The 19927-nt window shown below is 36.7% G+C and overlaps 2 protein-coding genes across 6 annotated transcripts in view; one reads left to right on the top strand and one right to left on the bottom strand.

The window, feature by feature from the left end:
- The window catches only part of SESN1 (sestrin 1), a 50805-nt gene extending 39950 nt beyond the window's left edge, over positions 1 to 10855 (top strand). For 2 of the 4 annotated variants that reach the window (XM_087718664.1, XM_087718666.1), the window contains 6 exons: positions 1655 to 1894; positions 3185 to 3332; positions 6094 to 6206; positions 7594 to 7814; positions 8451 to 8595; positions 9293 to 10855. In XM_087718664.1, coding sequence (XP_087574790.1) covers positions 1655 to 1894; positions 3185 to 3332; positions 6094 to 6206; positions 7594 to 7814; positions 8451 to 8595; positions 9293 to 9379 — 954 coding nt within the window. In that variant the 3' untranslated portion in view covers positions 9380 to 10855. The remainder of the gene's footprint in view (positions 1 to 1654; positions 1895 to 3184; positions 3333 to 6093; positions 6207 to 7593; positions 7815 to 8450; positions 8596 to 9292) is intronic. The other 2 variants (XM_087718665.1, XM_087718667.1) reach the window with 1 other exon arrangement.
- Positions 10856 to 11003: 148 nt separating this feature from the next.
- The window catches only part of ARMC2 (armadillo repeat containing 2), a 40551-nt gene continuing 31627 nt past the window's right edge, over positions 11004 to 19927 (bottom strand). For both annotated transcript variants that reach the window (XM_014058220.2, XM_014058219.2), the window contains exons 14-19: positions 17743 to 18052; positions 16456 to 16578; positions 14107 to 14220; positions 13405 to 13537; positions 13097 to 13257; positions 11004 to 11350 (exon numbers count right to left, since the gene is read on the bottom strand). In XM_014058220.2, the coding sequence (XP_013913695.2) occupies positions 11232 to 11350; positions 13097 to 13257; positions 13405 to 13537; positions 14107 to 14220; positions 16456 to 16578; positions 17743 to 18052 (960 nt within the window). In that variant the 3' untranslated portion in view covers positions 11004 to 11231. The remainder of the gene's footprint in view (positions 11351 to 13096; positions 13258 to 13404; positions 13538 to 14106; positions 14221 to 16455; positions 16579 to 17742; positions 18053 to 19927) is intronic.

Raw genomic sequence — 19927 nt, forward strand, 5'->3', positions numbered from 1 at the left:
TGGCTGCCATTATTCATTATTCCATAATTCTTAAGCTACGAATTTAATGTTTTTTATTCAAATTTAAGTTATTACAGAATCTGTTTCCAAATCACTTTAATAAACTCAGCAGGGTTTTCCCCCCATCACTTGTTGCAATATTTTTTTAAAAAAGGTTCTCTTTGTTTTTACCAGCTCAAAATGAAACAAGAAAAGATATCCATCCTCTCCAGAAGTGCAAAATTGTATCTGTTTTCATTATATTTTCTCTCCAAAATTTTTGAGTCCTATAGCACTTAATGACTAAATTGTTTCTGGATGTTTGACTTTTACAGTATTTATAGTTGTTAAAATATATTGCTTCAAACTCCATTTCCTGCATAGACTTTGTGCTTAATCATCCTTCACCACTGCCTGCTTTTTATTTATTACAATAGCAGATTTTTATATACCGCTTCATAGGCCTTTCAGGCCTCTCTAAGCGGTTTACAGAGAGTCAGCATATTGCCCCCAACAATCTGGGTCCTCATTTTACCCACCTCGGAAGGATGGAAGGCTGAGTCAACCCTGAGCCGGTGAGATTTGAACCGCTGAACTGCTGATCTAGCAGTCAGCTGAAGTGGCCTGCAGTACTGCACTCTACCCACTGCGCCACCACGGCTCTTATTACATTACTGTCCTAGATCTATAGAACAAACAATAATACAATAATACAATACAATAGCAGAGTTGGAAGGGACCTTGGAGGTCTTCTAGTCCAACCCCCTGCCTAGGCAGGAAACCCTATACCTTTCCAGATAAATGGCTATCCAACATCTTCTTAAAGACTTCCAGTGTTGGGGCATTCACAACTTCTGGAGGCAAGCTTTTCCACTGATTAATTGTTCTAACTGTCAGGAAATTTCTCCTCAGTTCTAAGTTACTTCTCTCCTTGATTAGTTTCCACCCATTGCTTCTTGTTCTACCCTCAGGTGCCTTGGAGCATAGTTTGACTCCCTCTTCTTTGTGGCAACCCTTGAGATATTGGAACACTGCTATCATGTCTCCCCTAGTCCTTCTTTTCATTTAACTAGACATATCCAGTTCCTGCAACCATTCTTCATATTTTAGTCTCCAGTCCCCTAATCATCTTTGTTGCTATTCTCTGCACTGTTTCTTGAATCTCCACGTCTTTTCTACATTGTGGCGACCAAAACTGAATGCAGCATTCCAAGGGTGGCCTTACCAAGAATGTACACGGTGTAATTTTCATAGCCACCAAATGAAAATGGGCTATAAAATATTTAACATGGCTTTCTGCATTTTAAAAGGACTCTTTAGAATGGGGCACACTTAACATTAATCTCTTGCTGTAGTATGTTTGATATACTGTGGACTTAGATTTGTGATATTACTTGTGGTGTGATGGTTATAAGTTTGTTATGGAATATAAGGAGTCCCAGAAGGGAGAGACTGCTCAGAGGGTAAAAAGGTAGCGGAACTTCAAAAGTCTGCTAGTAGTTTACCGAGTACATCTATAGTTATGCAGATAGTTGCTTTAATCTGGCAAGAGTCTGCCTGTAGATGAACAATAAAGAAACTTCTCAGAAGTAATTCCACACGTCAGTTGGTTCTTGGGGCCTGACAGAATTTGATGCAATGATTACTTTCCTTCTCCCTGCTTTTTCTTTTAAAGCAACTTCTAAAAACCGAAGAACACAGCTGGTCATTGGCAGAATTGGTCCATGCTGTAGTACTCCTCACACACTATCACTCACTTGCTTCCTTCACTTTTGGCTGTGGAATCAATCCAGAGATCCATTGTGATGGCGGTCACACTTTCAGGCTGCTCTCCGTTGATGGTTATTGCATTTGTGATATAACAAATGGCAATCATGATGAGTATAAGATGCACACCCCCGATACAGATATTACAGTGAGTATTATGTTCTGAAAGGTTGAGTGTGTTTACCTTTTTAAAAGGCACCTGCTTGTTGTGGTGTATATTTGCAAAGTTGTACAACTTGCCTTTCTCTCCTTCATTCCTCCCTTCTCCTTTTTTTAATGGAGAAAATGAATACTTTAAACTATCAAGTAAATCTCTATAGAAATGCAAGATGAATGCTACAAAGGGGAATACTGAAATGGAGTATCTGTTACTTAACCATTGGAGGAGACTTCTTTATGACTTTAACCATAGTGTTTGAACACATGGATCCTGGGACATCAAAAGAAATTGAGAGAAAATTGTTGGAAGTCAAAAGGTGTGGGAAGAGGCTGAAGGCAATCTAACTTGAATGTAGTCTAGAACATAACATGTTATTTCAGCTGCACCTTTTATTCTGTTACCAATAGTGTATATCTGTTAATACATGTTAACAATATTTCCTGCAGCAAATGCAGTGTGTTAGATATAATTGCATGCCAGGAAGCCCAATTGGCTTGAGATACAGACTCGGATTCCTCTCAATATGAACTAGAAGAAACATCAATGTTCAAGAAATGTTTTTCTTCTAAGAGTTGGTCTGACTTTTCTAAATTAGCACCTGGAATTATCTGATATATCCTCTGTAAGACAAAGAATGGTTGTAAGATTTTTATTTTTCAAGATTATAAGATTGAAGATAATTATAAAGTTCTTAAGAAGTGGACAGTGTTCTCTGTTTGCACTATGTTGGTTTCATTAAAAGAAACAGAAATAGTCACTTAGTTCTTAGTTATAAGAAGTATTGGGGCTATGAAGTGTATCAGTTAGAAACGTGGTTTGGCACTCAATTGAGACTTCATTAATAATAATGCAAGGACTCAGCCTTTTTAAAATTTGTTCTAGCAAGTTCAAAATAAAGAATTAGCTGTATAATAGCAATCAGAATTACAGGATATTTAATGTTACTATCCTGTGATGTAATGCCTTACTAAGGAACCACTGCTAGCAATTCCTGCCCGCAAATATATTTATGCATCAACTTTACATATTCTTCTCATTTTGGGACATTTAAAAATTCCTTCAAGTGGTAAAACAATTTCCACGTATCTGCTATGCAAAAGATAAATTGTTCCTTTAATTAAAGCATTAGAAAAATTGTATTTGCTTTCTTCCTAATTCTATACATAGGTATCCTTAAAAAGTTGCAAGTACTATGTTAGGTGTAAAATAGAACATCTGGTGCTTATCATAATAGAGTATCAGTGCTACATTGCAATTTTTAAAATGTTGCTATTAAAGACTCCCGAGCCCTCCTGTGAAGTAGAAGCACTTATGGAAAAAATGAAGCAAATACAGGAATGCAGAGACGATGTTGAAGCTAGTCAAGAGGAAAAGGCCACCCGATTTGAGAAGGAGAAGAGAGAAAGCATGTTAGTGCGTTGCTCAGGTCAGAACGTATTTTGTATTTATTTTTTAATTTCACATGTATATTTATCAGTTCCGGTATTTATACATTATTCTGTAACCTAAATAGTTAATCAGGACAACAATAACTGCTCTCTTCTAAAACCAGGGTCAGAACGGGGCAGAATTATCACCATCATATTCATCCAAACTTACATTCCAACCCAGCACACTCTAAAAGGTTCTGACAATCGGGCAGTAATTTTTAGAAAATTTGTGCCTAAGCTACCAGCCCTTAGTATAATATAGGCCTGAAATTGCTTCCTTTAAGAAATCAAGAATCCAACTGTCCTTCAAAAAGTTGTTAAAATATCTCACAACTCAGTCAGATTTCTTAAGCCAGGTGAACAATAATACAGAAAAGAAATGTCAGAGATTGCCCATGGGTTCGTCAAAATGAAAAATATGACATCTTAACTAACTGGTGTCTTCTGATTTGCTGAAAAATGCAATTCAGGTTGGCACAAATGGAAAACTTGCGCACCCTAAGCCAGATGTCGCAAAACTGCTGCCTTTCAAAAGTATTAGGTTTCCAGCCACAAAATTCCCAACTAATGTATCTATCTGTTGGCTGTGTGACTCACAATTCAGGAACTTAAAAGAACATTAGATTTAGTAAATGCAGTGAAATCTTGATTTATCTTGATGAAAATGATTTTATAAGGCTCAGGCCAATTTTCTGCACAAATTGATATCATTTGCATAATACTACACACACAAAGTAAATAATATAATTTGTCATTTGTGAAACAGCACCATTATGCAAATGACATAAATTAACACAAGTGACATAATTAGTGTAATGGTATCAAGCAGACATGCAAATTGTCACATTAGCACTTGCCAGTTTAACAGACATTCATTTTATAACAATCATCCTTAAAATTAATCTGTTAAAACTTAAGAGGTTTAAAAAATGGAAAGATGCATAATCACTAATAGGACAAAACAGATTTTTTTATATAAATAAATGTGAATTCATTAGCTCAATGGAATAGGCCAGCAAGTTTGGCTCTCTCTATTCAGTCATTTCATTTTAAACTGAAGGCTCTGTATGGACTTAAAATACCTCTTATCAAATGATAAAAATGGTTTTGTGTTCCATATCATAATAAGTTTTCAATAGCACTAGGAAATATTGAAAATGTTACACTCGAAACCAGAAATCTGCCCTTATATCATGTACAAAATGACAATTCCATGTGTGTAGGTATAATAACCACAATGATTTAATAATTGTTGATAAGGAAAACAAAAAAATCTGGAAACTGAATGTCACAGTAAATCAGGAATGCAGGGATAGGAAAGAAATAGAAAATAACAAAATACAAAGACCTACAAACAGAAGTAAATTGACTATGGTAAAAGAAAGTAAAAGTAGTACCAATAGTGACAGATCCCAAAACATCTGGAGCACCTCTTGAACACCATCATCGCATTGACAAAATTGCCATTAGTCAGTTGTAAAAGGCAGCTTTACTTGGAACAACTTACATCCTGCGATATCTTTTAACATCTTGAGAAGGGTTGGATTGGTGGATTAAAATGCTAAATGCCAATATTTGGTTGACTAATCTCAGTCAAGACCTGTTACATGTAGGTCTTTATAGGCATCGACCAGAATTTTGAATTACATCCAGAAGCAAATTGGCAACCAATGCAACTCATAAAGTGCAGGGGTTACGTGAACATATTAATACATGCCCATCACTGCTCGCACCATTACCTTCTGGATCAATTGAAGCTTCGGGGCAGTCTTTAAGGGCAGCCCACATAGAATGCATTATAGTAATCAAGCCACGGGTTGACTAGGGAATGAGTGGCTGTCTACCAGGCCCCTTCAATCTAGGAAATATGCAATGGTGTACCAGATAAAATTGTGCAAATAGCAATGTGTGTTTTTTTGGCACGCCCAAGCCAAGGCTTCTGTTCACTTGGTTCATTTTCCCTGCCTGTCAGCTCTCAGAGAAAGGGTGCTCACAACCAGCCTCTAGAATAACTTAAGACTTATAAACAGAAGAACTGACGTATTTACAGTATGGAACTTATAGCCCAAAAATTGCAGTGGCAGCAATTACAATACAGCTAAGCTTGTATAGTTGGTTCATTGCCACTAAAGCGGTGAACCTTTCTAATATGCTTGTAGACTGGATGTTAATGGTATCTACCCTGTCAATCTGCTTATGGAGAGGAAGTAAGATCATAAGCAAGGATCTTTGATGCTAATTCCTGGTCCTGTGTACATTATTGACCCCTTTCACAGTAATTAAGCAGGAGTTCATTCTCAAGGGCTAGTTTTCTCATATTTGGAAATAATTACAGAAGAAAATAAGCTTGTCCATTTTTAATTTGCTACCACATAAGTGACATTCAAATAAGTTACAGCTCTCCGTTTCAACATATATTGATATGTTCAATCAACATATATTGATCAACATATATTGATCCTTGTTATTAAAAGCAAAGGTTATATGGGGAGGAATTTCAGTACTGCATTTCTGAAGAAGCTATATTTTATCTGCAAAATGCTTTTCCTGTATTGATTACAGAAGTTATTATAATTTGGCAATGGGATTTAAGCTGTTTTTGTGAAATTACTGTATTTGTTGTCCCAAAAGTGCTTTTTTCCCCCCAAGAGGCAACTGGACTCTTGGGGGGGGGGGGGAATCACCTTTGAAACAACCATGACCTGGATGACTGAGAATCTCCATAGATATTTACCGTATTTGTTACATATTTAACAGAAGATGAAGAAATATCACCAACAAGAGATGTATCTCGTCACTTTGAGGATACTAGCTATGGTTATAAAGATTTTTCAAGACATGGGATGCATGTACCTACCTTCCGTGTACAGGTAAATCATATATTATCAGTAACAAAATGTAAAGTGTTCCCCAGAATATTAGTTGTATAAAGTACACAGAATATTAGGTATATAAATTACACATATCATTTTTTTATAACTTTAAAATAAGCATAGGCAATTTGATCCCTGCAGGTTTGAACATTTACTAATCATTCTCAGGCAAGGGGATTATATACTGAAAGCTATACAGATAGTCCTCAACTTATAACCATTCATTTAGTAACCTTCCAAAGTTACAGCAGCACTGTGACCAGTCCTCATACTTACAACTGTCATAGCATCCCCACTGTCAAGGGATCAAAATTCTGGCACTTGACAGTGGACATGTATTTAGACAGTTGTAGCATCCTGGGATCACGTGGGGGGCAATTATCGTGCCAGCCAGTTTCTGACAAGCAAAGTCAAAGGGGCAAGCTGAATGATGGCATGATTCACTTAACTGCAATGACTCACTTAACAAACCTAGCAAAAAGCGCCGAGGTGGCACAGTGGTTAGAGTGCAGCACTGCAGGCTACTTCAGCTGACTGCTAGTAGCAGCTCGGCAGTTCAAATCTCACCAGCTCAAGATTGACTCAACCTTCCGAGGTGGGTAAAATGAGGACACAGATTGTTGAAGGCAATATGTTGACTCTGTAAACCGCTTAGAAAGGGCTGTAAAAAGCATTATGAAGCAGTATATAAGTCTAAGTGCTATTGCTATTCGTAAAAGAACCTAGCAAAAAAGTTCACAAAATGAGGCACAATTCACTTAAAAAATGCCTTGCTTAGGAATGGAAATTCTTGTCCCAATTGTGGCTCCTAAGTGGATGACTATCTGTAGTTGAAACCAATGGAGAACAAGAGTATCCATGCTGTTGGAATACATAGCAATTATCTCATTAATTTGTATTTTAAAAATGCAGTAAATAAATATATATATATATACTTAAAGTCAGCACTTTATGGACTCTTGTGACGAGCCTAATGACAGAGAGTGGAAGTGTGACCTTCCTCCCACATTTGGGCATACCAGGGGTTGTGACTTTAAGTATATACCTCCCACCCTGGCTGGCTGATAAAAGGAGTCGTTCTCTGTAGCTCAAATGGTTAACTCCCTGCCTGGGAAGCAATAGAGCACAGGTTCGAATCCCAGTAAGGATATGGCTAGCTGATGAGAGCTAAATAGCTTGAAATAGATCTATACTAGTCTTCCTTTATTTATTTATCAGCACAAATAAAAACATATATATATATATATATATATATATATATATATATATATATATATATATATATATATATATATATATATATATATATATATATATATATATATTCATTCATTCATTCATTCATTCATTCATTCATTCATTCATTCATTCAACTTTGTCAAAGTTGCTTCCATCTACCTATTTTGCTTTTAAGGACTATTCGTGGGAAGACCACGGATATTCTCTGGTAAATCGTCTCTATCCAGATGTAGGACAACTAATAGATGAGAAGTTTCAAATTGCCTACAACTTGACTTACAACACAATGGCTATGCATAAAGATGTGGATACATCAATGCTTAGGCGTGCAATTTGGAATTACATCCACTGTATGTTTGGAATAAGGTTGGTCGAGATCTGCATTAGTTATCTATTAATTTTGGAGATTTTGCTCCTCATATTGCTTGAACACATATTATGGAAATTTGTATTAAAAAATCTACATCAAAAGCCATGAGCATACAATCAATGAACTGGATAAAATAATTGCATTGGTAACTTCTTACTAACAAATGCTTTTAAAGGCAAATTCTTGATACCAATTGTGCTTGAGGTAAGAACCTTGTATCCCAAGAAAGCTAACTAGCTAAAAAAGCTAAAGCTAAAAGTAATTCTAGAAAAAACGTTTTGTGTTGCTCTCAAATCCATGGCTAGAAGATACTAAGAAAGCTGTCAAGGGAAAGCAGCAGATCCAAAAAGGCAAAAAGACAGCTGCAGTACTCTGAAAGTCAATATTTAGATAGGACTACATAGAGTAGAAGATGGAAACAGGGCAAACCACCCAAAAAAGGGGACATGTGCTGTTTCCAACATATTGAGAATGGACAAAAATACTAGAATTGGGATTCTAGCAAAACCAGCTTAAGATCTACCAGAAAATATAAATGGCTATGAAATAGCGAGCAATAGTACAGTAATAATTATAACTGGCAACAATGTGTTTGATGCAAAATTTGAACATATTTGTTCTCCTGATTACAGATACGATGATTACGACTATGGTGAAATTAATCAGCTGTTGGACCGCAGCTTTAAAATTTATATCAAAACTGTAGTGTGTGCTCCCGAGAGGACCACAAATAGAATGTACGATAGCTTCTGGAGGCAATTCAAACATTCTGAGAAGGTATGTTGTATATGTGTTGTTATATATCTGTTTGTTGTGACTTAGTAGGTTGAATATTGTTTGACAGTTGCATTTACAAAAGCAATCATTTTCCTTACATTGACTTAAATATCTTTACACTTTCTCTAGCCTGTAAAATTTTTGTCTTTGCATTATTTAGTAGAAACCACATCATTACTGTATTGAAGAAAATTATGTAGGTCCTTGCCTCACCTGATAAAACCTAAGTCATTCCAGGCCTAAAGCCCGGTGGTGCAATGGTTAAAATGCAAGTACTACAGGCTACTTTTGCTGACTGACTGCAATTTGGCAGTTCGAATCTCACCAGGCTCAAGGTTGACTCAGCCTTCCATCCTTCTGAGGTCGCAGTCTGCAGTCCCGAGGACCCAGATTGTTGGGAACAATATGCTGACTCTGTAAATCGCTTAGAGAGGGCTGTAAAAGCACTGTAAAGCGATATATAAGTCTAAGTGCTATTACTATCATAGCCTAATGAATATTACGCATATAGCTATCGTATGGGGACAGCAGTCTACCTAATTGACTGTTGCATAATATCCCTGTCATAATCAGTCATTAGTATGTTCATGGATTTCTGTCTGGCTTCTGTTCAAATATTAGCAACATTTCTGCATGCCTTAGAATGCTGTAATGCATAAAAGACACTAAACTCAACTTTTTTATTGTTTTCTTTAAGGTTCACGTCAATTTGCTTCTCATAGAAGCACGGATGCAAGCTGAACTGCTTTACGCTCTGAGAGCCATTACTCGTTACATGACGTGAAAACTTTGGGCAGTAATAATCGAAGGTGCCACAGGGGCAACTTACCAGGGCTTGTTAAGGGGCTTCTCAACCAGCAGGGGCTAAAAGCCATGAATTTTTTTGTGCCATAGTGTTTATTATTATTACTGCTGCTACTACTAGTATTATTGCAGCTCCTTCCTTAGCGGGATATTACTGCTGATGTTGAGGTTGGTGGTAGGACAGTTGTTCAGAGACACAATCAAACGGATTCCAGCCTGCTCTAGTTAGCACAGGAGGCAATGGCTTCTGGTAGACAACTAATTACCAAAATCCTCATGTGTTGTCAGAAATAAATAAGAATCTGGAAGATAAGAATTTTGCTTTTGATATGAGTGAATAATGTTTTTATAAAAGTCCTGATGCTGCTGAACGTGCTGGTTAAATGAAGAGACTAGCAATTCCAGTTATTAAGCTATAAACAAATGCAAGCAATGCTATCGTCTGAGCCTACATTGTATGTGATTTTAGAGAAGCTCCTTGCTGATAATGCAGAGCTGAACAGGATGTTACATTAACAGTTTTGATTGTTAAAAGAATCTTTTGCTGTCTAGGTTGGTCTTATTATTTCAGACTGAGACAGTGCAAGACTATCAAAGCTGCTTAAAAACCTGCAACTTTGGGAAAAAACTGAATAGTTAAGAGCAAGGATAGATAATCTTACTTCTTCAGTATTCCTAGAAGCTATCAAAGATGTCGAAATATCCATTCAGGCCTCAAATAGCTTCTTACTAAAACCCTCATTTCTACAGTTTGCCCCTTAAGTAGCAGCTTACGTAGTTAAACAAGAAAATAGCATAACAACAAGAACAAAAACCCTGTAAGTGACTTTGATATACATGTGTGAGTGCGTGCATGTGTAAAATATATGAACACTTTTTGTATGAGATCTTTGTTAGTATTACCGGGTTGTTTAAATAAAAAAATAACATTTTCCTCTTTTTTTCATACTTCGTACACTAGTACCAGTATAATTCATTACAAAATAGACAAATGAATGCTGTGTCTGGTGTGTATTTCTAATTTGTGTTTGAGAGAAAAACGACAAAAGTTAAACTGCAATTCTTGACAGTTCAACAGGAAGCATCTGCTATTTCCTTTAGTCAAAAATGCAAGGCAAATGCTGATCCAAAACATATAAGCCAAATGTGCAATTTTAAAGTTGGCTTTGACTAAAAATACTAATTTTATTCCCAGCTCTTATGAATTTCATCTGTGAAATCAAATAACTATCTCGCTTTACCAGATTGGCTTATCAATAAAGGGACAAGGATTATAATTTTATCACATAAATACATTTACAATCGTTTAAAAGTAAAAAATTTCATTTATACTGTGATTTTCAATACATTTTTAAAATATTGGGTGGAGAATGTTAGTCTGAATCATCTAAAAATTCATTTTGAAATTGTTGACCAAATGCAATACTATTCTATATATTAAAACCTAACAAAATTATTTAACAATGAATGCTGTCTGAATTCCTTGATCAATACTTTATAACCATGGTAGTAATTTTTGCAAACTTTTATAAAATCTTAAATATAAAGCATAACATTGTTATAAAGTTAAATCAAAAAGATACTCAATTCAGATGTTGCAATTAGTTTATTGTTATGTTTCCTAAATGCCATTGGAAATTTAACAAAAAGGTATTCTACAATGAATGTACATGCTACATAGAAAAATTAAAAGCAAAAGGCATTTTTCATGGAAACATACTGAAATGTTTTGATATCTAATGATTTGCAAAAGCAGCTGCAGAAGTGATTTGTGCATTGATTGATTCAACACCCATCTTGAAACGCAATATTAGGAACTCAAGTAATGATTTTCAGTTTTGAATTCTCTGGAGAAGTTTGTGTGCCACAGGTTTGAACTCTGTTTCCCAATAAAGTTTGTGATATTCTCTTAAGTCACTGTCAAAACTGTAAGCTAGTGCCAGGTCTTCATCTACAGCAAGAAAAAGAATGCCTACCAATCAGCATTAAATATAACTTAAAACAATTAAAGAGTTATTCACACATGTATTTGGATGTATCTGCTACCAACACAGAGAATAATCTAAAGCAGGAATGTCAAATTCAAGGCCGGAGGCTTGGATCCAGCCCACAAGGTGCTTAAATCTGGCCCGCGGGGCCACCCTAGAAACAGCAAAGGACTGGCCCAGGCTGACCAGGTGCTGATTTACAATCTGGTAGCGGCTGGCAGTGTACTGGAGGAGGTCATGGCAGCTGAAAACGGAGCTCGGGAGGGCCGCATGAGCTCCATTTTCACTGGTAGAGTGCTAACAAAACTACTAGCAAAAGTGGCATTTGATCACAAGACAAGGAGGCATTGAGAAATGTTTCCCCTTTTGCATTTGAGCATTCAAGAAAGGAGAAAGGGAAAGACAAAAAAAAAGATGGGAGGATGGGAAGAGAGCAAAGAAGGAGAAAGGAAAGAGGGGAGGGAAGAAGAAAGGAAAATGATGAGCGAGGGAAAAAGAAGAAAAGAGAAAGAAGGAAGGAATGTGGGATGCTGCCGGCATTATTATCAGTTCGGCGCGCACAAAAATTTGATCCCTCTTGGTGGTCTCCCATCCTATCACTGGGAATGCTTTTGTTACAAAGCTGGGTCTCCTTGCATGGAGAGGGAGTACTCCTCCCTCTGACATACACAGTTTGCCCTCCCACACACACCATGAGCAACATGGCCAAGGAGAGTGAACACAGCAGCAGCAGCCTCGAGGAGGTAAGTGCAGCCAGGCACCCCCTTGGAGAAGGGGAGCTGGGCTGTGGGGTCCTGGTGCCCTGGGCTCTGCCTAGGGCTCTGGACAGCCTGCACTGCCTACGGGGAGTCCTCTACATGGCCTGAGATGGCGAGGTTCCTTTGGAGGACAAGGGTTTGGCTCTCTCCCTGGTCTCGCCTTCCTCTGCTGGAGACGATCTCCCCAGCCCTGCCTGGGCCACCACAGCCATCTTCAACATGAGTGACATCAAGCTGGCCAAACACAATACACCCAGCCATGCCCATCCCCTGAGGTCAAATGCAACCCTATTGTGGCCCTCAAATCAAGTTTGACACTCCTGATCTAAAGAAAAGAATGTGCATAAAAATCTTAATTATCCCAAGAGGTTTGGGTAGTTGATTTTCCCCCCTGCCTTTGAGTCAGATTTGACTCCTGATTATTTTATGGAGTTTTCTAGGCAGTATTTTTGGAGATGGTTTGCCACTGCCACCTTCTTGAGGCCAAGAGGGAGTGACTAGCCAAATATTACCTAGCTAGCTTTCATGCAGGAATAAAACTCCTAGTCCAACAATTTAACCACTAGATCAAACTGTGGTTCTAACATTCTGAGCCATGGTGGCAGCATGTTAGAATGTAGTATTGCAGGCTAACTCACTGCTTACTGCCAGGCTCAAGCTTGACTCAGCCTCCATCCTTCCGAGGTCAGTAAAATGAGGACCCAGATTGTTGGACGCAATTTGCAATTTGCTGACTCTGGAAACTGCTTAGAGAGGGATGTAAAGTACTATGAAGCAGTATATTTTGTTTTTTTGTTATTTCTAGTAATGATTTCTTGCTAAGAAATCTTAGCAAGATTTCTTGGAAAGACTCTAAAGAAAATAATGGGCTACATAGAAAAAAAAAGTCATGTGAGCAATTTTCTATATGTCCTATTTCCATTCATTAAAGAAACTGTTTTTACAGCTTACCAAGAAATGTCATAAGAAGAACTAGTAGACCGTTTGAGTCATCATTTTCAAAGCAGGGGTCATTACTTGTAACATTCTCACTGTAGTTCCACAAAGTTTTGCATATCAAACCAGCCAGTTGCCAGTCTGTGGGCCCAAAATCTCTCAAGCAATCGATCAATCTGTTGTAATAATAGGTGAATAGCTGTTAATAAACCCTTGAAAAATAGTGTCTTTGTAGAAGCCTTGTAGGAAAATAGAACAATATCCCCGCCCCTGTGTGAATTTCAGCAATATCTTTTCTGACTCAGCTACTTTCTAGGACTTACTTTTTAATTCCTCCTTCTTCATTCAAAATACTCCGCCTGCTTTTATCCACGGTAAGATTGAGGAGAACTCCACAGGCTGAAAAGCAGACATCTTGATGCTTGGCATCAAGCAAAGCAATCATGAATTTGTACACTAGATTACAGAAGAAAAATCAAAGAGAACAAACTTACTTTTAACAACAGATAACTGTATCAGGTGCATCATTACAATACTGCTATGCCACTTCTAAAGGACTGAAATATTGACTTCTCTTCTGCAGCAGTTATCAGCTCTCTATGCAATTAATGAAAATGCCATATCTTTCACAGGCTTATCCCAACAATCTCAATATGAGCACTTGGTATGACTACTTTCAGCACAATTAATCTTGATGTCTTTTTAAAAAGTCCCCTGATTAAAAAAAAAGTTGAATTTATGCATTGCTGTCTCGTTACATTTTCAATTTTTTAAAAGTAAAATGTAGTTTACTTGGGAAGCAATCACGGTCTTGTATGAAATGACATACCTGCCTTTGCAAATTCTGCTTAAGTTTAACCATCTCCTTTTAATGACCTTTTCTCCAAGCATTCGCAAATAGAACTATTTCTACGCAGATTGTTTTAACAGCCATTTGTTTTAAGCCAAATCTAACAGGCAACATTTTGCGAATATATTGTGTTACTTCATGTAACATGGTTATTTCTAATGGGATAGGAACTCACCTTTTCGCTGTATAATAAAATTGCAGATTTCATGGTTTTGAGAAAGATTGCCAAAGACACGAATAGCCTCCAGAATTCCATCCATATGACTGCTCATTAACATCTTTAAAAGCACTATAAATGGAAAAAAACACAGAATTTTATATATTTGTAAGGGATAAGTATCTTATTCCAAAAGCAGAGCAGTTAATATGTCTCCCAGAAGGGCCAATTAAGCAATGAGTACATCTTTATTTTAGCCTCTCAGAGTAGAGGGTAAATTGTTGTGTGTTGTATGCCATTTGTCTGGAACGGTATAGGGTTTCCTGCCTAGGCAGAGGGTTGGACTAGAAGACCTCCAAGGTCCCTTCCAACTCTGCTATTGTATTGTATTATATTGTACTTCAGGCTAAAAGTGCCATGACACCTACATATAAATACAATTTATACAATGGTATGCCTAGAGTTACCTTTGGTCAAATTTTAACACTAAAAGCAGGATATCAACATAGTATAGAAGTAATATCCAAAGTCAATGAAACTGAAGTTTAAAACCGTTGGATACTTCAGCAAGACAATGTTAAAATCAACCCTATTTACAGTAAAGAGAGCTTTTTGCAATCTTTCACAGTACCCACAAATGAATAATATTGAAAATCTACAGGGAGAACGCAAATGTGTAGTTCATGCAAGGAACTCTAAAATATTTCTGATTTAGAAAAGTTCTCCAAGGAAAAGTTCCAAAAGTTTTTCTTACATCATTACCAAAAATGTTTGAAAGCTCTTTTTTTTCTGCCAAAGGAGGTATTTCAAAATGTCCACCGAAAAGATTTTGAAACTTTTGTATCCGCAATATTTACTGGCGATTTTTTAAAACTTTGAACCTGTTCACTATTGCACACAAATAAGTGTGCGGTTAAATTTGCACAAAGATGATGTGTTTAACCTTGCACCATTCAGAGGTTATGCCAGTTTATTTTTACTTATTCACTGAAACATACAATTAGACTAGGACTGTATACATTTTGATATAACTACCGTATTTTTCACACGATAAGGACTATAAGACACAACTAGCTTTTGCAGAGGAAAACAAGAAAAAAAATCTGCCTCTGTCTCCTAGTAATCTGCCTCCTTGCAGCAAACAGCAAATAGGCTGGTCAGCCTCAGCACAGCGTGATTAGCACGAGCAGCTGATCGATGGTTGGATTGGCCTACCAGAATATCGCCTACCAGCTGTTCCAGGCTGCGAGGATCGCCACCGCCAATCACCCCAATTTTGGCCTCTGCGCGCCTTATTTTCAGCCTCCACCCATCCCGTTTTCAACCTCCACATATCCCATTTTCAGCCTGTTCCAGCCAGCGGCAGCAATCCCCACTGCCTGTAACGGGCCAAAAATGGGATGTGCAGAGGTCAAAAATGGGATGCACAGAGGCTGAAAATGGGGCACACAGAGGTGGTGGTAGGCCGTGGCGGCGATCCCCGCAGCCTAGAACAGCTGATTGGTGGAATTCCAGATGGCCAATCCAACCACCAATCAGTTACTCGTGCTAAATCAGGCTCTGCTGAAGTTGAGCAGGCTGTTTGCTGAAAGGCAAATTGCTGGGAGGTTGACATTTCCACCCACGTTTTTTTGGGAGGGTGCATCTTATATACCGAAAAATACATTATTTTTTCTGCCTTTGTTCCTTATCTGCTGACAAACCTCTACTAATCTTACTGAATATCCAGACAATCTTGGCATTTTTCTTACTTAATCAGGAAGTTATCTTTCCTCTTTATTGCTAAATCTCTTGTAAACAAAGACTCCAACTTTTAAAAATACCATGCATATCAGAGTTGTGGCGTTTCCGCCCTTTCAAAAGATGCTGAACAGCAAGTTCTGGCAAACTCAGCCAGCACAGCCAATTGTGAGAGATGCTAGAAGAACAATATCTACAAAAACAGAAAATCCCTATTAACATATTGTGTGTCTGAAAATTTTATTCCGTGAGATGTCATCTGACATCTTTGAGTGATGTGCAGTTCAGCTTTATTATCTATAGAATCAAAGAATAATGTTTTACACTAGTCAAACCTTTGACATGAGTTAGGAACAAAAACAAAAGACAAACTAGTGAAAGGGTGGTAATATGCTAATCAACCAGCTTACAAATTCAACATTTATAAGGCTAATCAATAAAAGCAAACATGACAAAGATTAAGCCAAATTGGGCCAGTTTTATCATTACAAAATTGTCTGAAAAAGTTATTAAATTACATCAGCTCCTTTTTATGATTTTTCATTCAAACCTATATTATTTATAAGCAATACTGTCTGTTACCATGTAATAGAAAGATGAGATAATTAACTTTTAAAATACCCTTACATTCTGCAATATGTAATTTCTTCTCTTGGATTACGGAATTCTTCACTTGATAAAAGGATAAATTGTTGATTGTTGCAATGGCATTAATAACCAGTTCCTCACATTCCTCAACCGACTTGCACTCTAGAGATTTAGAAGAGAAGACTTCAGTCTTTTATCACGATACCGATTATGTAGCTCATCATAACTTCAGTCATTCTACTATAAAAAGTTACACTGAGATCATAAAATAAAGCCAAACAATTAACTGCTGTAATAAGGAACTGGCAATATTTCAATAAAATTCTGATGCTGAATTCAGCCTTTTTGTCTGAGGCCATTTCAAAGTGTGAAATCGTGTGTTTTTTATACAAGTAGATGTACACATTCATTTTACTGAAGTTCTTCATAGATTGATTGATTAGGTGGCACAAAGTCAATGTTGACTGTTAGTGCCACGTAGATTTTTTTTCAGGAGAAGCCCTTCACACTGACATCTGAATACATGATATGCCCAGCAAGACCTTGGAAAGTTTGGAAAAAAGGAAAGAAAAAAATTTGAAGACAAAATTCCTGCCAACTCTCTTTTCTAATTTCTGATCAGCTGATACAATTGGTACCATCTAGATAATGGTCACCATATTTTTTTAAATGCACAGAATTGAAACAAAGAATTACAGGAATGCTGTCCCAATTATAATGGTCTTTATGGGCTACACAATTACGATGCAGCCAAAGCAAATTGAAATCCATCATTTAAAATGGCCACTTTATACAGAATACAACTAACACGTTTTCCAGGATGTGGATTAAATAGCAGGACACTGAAACAGTCAATGAGTTTACAGATAAAAGAAAGATAGATAGATAGATAGATAGATAGATAGATAGATAGATAGATAGATAGATAGATGATAGATAGATAGGTAGGTAGGTAGGTAGGTAGATAGATAGATAATGGTGAACTTTTAACTATGCATCTAGTTCTATATCTCTGAACCTTCCAACCCTTCCCAACCTGGTGCCCTCAAGTTATGTTAGATTTTAATTCCAACTGACATGACCAGATCTGGATTATCCGTTGGGCATGAGTACCCAAGAATCTTTTTTAAAAATTCAAGAAATTCCCTAACATAATGAAAGTATTTACTTATAGTTCAGGAAGGTGGCCGAGCAACAATTCTAAGAGTGTTTAGTGCTTTCAGAAAATGTACATTGGCGCTGGGAAGTCTGACATAATGTCAGCCAAATGATTTTAACACTGATAGTTTGTCTTCTACAGATTATATATTCAAAAGCAGTTCTTACCAAGTACTGTAATAAGTAATGCCACAATGTGATGATTAGTTGCCAAAGATGAACCTACATTTGGATGAATGGACAGATTGGCAATCACTCTTATCAGCTTAATGAGAATATCTTCTGCTTCAGAAGGGTGTCTGAGATTCTTTATTTCACCATCTTTCCACACTTTATGATTAGGAACCTTTTCAAGGTAAGTCTGGAAAAGTGCTATGAGTGTATCAATGCTTCCTTGCTCCTCAAAAAATTGTTCCCGGGCTTGATTGTTTTTTGCTGTTAAATTGCCAAGAATGAAAATGATACGGATAACTAAGTCCTGAAATTGAACATAAGAAAGAAATAATTTGCTGTAAATGAAAATCTATAATTTTCAATATTCAATAAACAGTTCATACTTAGAAGTACAAAAGTGAATGAATGCAAAATGCAACCAAGCATGATTTTATTTATCTATCATATTTACATATACAAATGACATAAAACATTCCTTACAGAAGCATATAATCTCTAGCAATATTTTCAAAACATAACTTCCCACAATTCTAAGCACACATTTATAACACATCTATAACAGATTTCAATAAAATCATATCTCAACACCACACTACCCAACTACAAACTACAATGTACAACAAACAAATGTTGTCTGAAACAAATACTTAGCAAAGAAAAACTTATTTTGAAAACTGATTCACTTTTATCTTTAAGACATAATTATCTTCTATTATAACATGTAATATTAACATAAAGATATAATTTTTGAATGATTCCTTTCTGCATAAAAGAATATAATAGATGCATCAAGCACTAATGTATTGTATCAGAACAATGAACTTCAAGATGCCCATTTTCTAATACTGTTAAAAGTTATTGGCTACCTAATGAGAATTAGGAAGTACTAAACAATGATTAGCTAGGCTTATTATTATTAACTTCATTCTCATCTTAAAAGTTTTATATCTGTGTATTTACTCCAATACTTTGGCCACCTAATGAGAAAGAAGGACTCACTGGAGAACAGCCTAATGCTGGAAAAGATTGAGGGCAAAAGAAGAAGAGGACAACAGAGAATGAGGTGACTGGATGGAGTCACTGAAGCAGTCGGCGTGAGCTTAAATGGACTCCAGAGGATGGTAGAGGACAGGAAGGTCTGGAGGAACGTTGTCTATGGGGTTGTGATAGGTTGGACACAACTTCGCAGCTAATAACAACATTTACTCCAAACAACCCTTACTAATAAGAATTTATTACTGACACATTGAAACATCTTCATTTTCCACATAAGAGAATCAGGGTTAGGACTTGCTAGTCAACAGAGTCCCATTATTCAGTTCTCAAAACAGATTTTAAAAAAGATACAATAGAATCGGAATAGGACTACGTATATCTGAATAAATATCACTACTCAGTTGAATTGAGCACATTACCATTTAATAAAGTGTACTGATACCCTCTGGAATAATCCATACTCTGCCTTGTGTGCATCAGTACTCCTCTGTAGTAATTCATAGTAAAAGAAGGGAAAAGATTCCACTGTTATGGCATAGACATCCAAAACAACAATAATAATGGAATTAGCATTAAGAGAGAGGTGTGTGTATTTTTGAGCCAGTTTGATTTCTGCCTAGATTAGAACCTACAAATTTCTTGGCAAGGTTTTCCAGAGGTGGTTTGCTATTGCCTCTTTCTCAGGGGCTGAGAGAGCACGATTGGTCCAAGGTCACCTAGCTGGTTTCCTGCCTAAGGTGGGACTAGAACTCAAGACCTCCTTGTTTCTAACCTGATGCCTTACTGACTCTTTCAGTATAAATTACCACATTAAAAATTGACACAAGTAAAAATATATAGTTACGTCAATTTGTAATGAAGTGGGATCGTCACATAGCAACACGGTCAAAAGAAACATTAAATCTGTTCTTATTATGAAAACATTATTTGTTTTAATGCATCCCTATTATTTAAATATCATTTTTTTCCTGTTATTTATTGTTTTTTTCATTCCATTTTTGGCTAAAAAAATACAGAATCTTCACAACCAAGAAACTCCCAAGCCCTTAAATCTGTAGATTCCCCTCTATTATTACATCTCAGTAAGTAGGAGGTTTGTACTATCTACATCAACATTTAATCTTTGACTTACAACTATTAGTAACTGTTCAAAGTTACAACGTTGAAAAAAAGTGACTTACAA

Source organism: Thamnophis sirtalis, unplaced genomic scaffold (genome assembly GCF_051295495.1).
Source record: "Thamnophis sirtalis isolate CommonGarterSnake01/CBP01778 unplaced genomic scaffold, rThaSir2_p1.2 scaffold_6, whole genome shotgun sequence".
Lineage (NCBI taxonomy): Eukaryota > Metazoa > Chordata > Lepidosauria > Squamata > Natricidae > Thamnophis > Thamnophis sirtalis.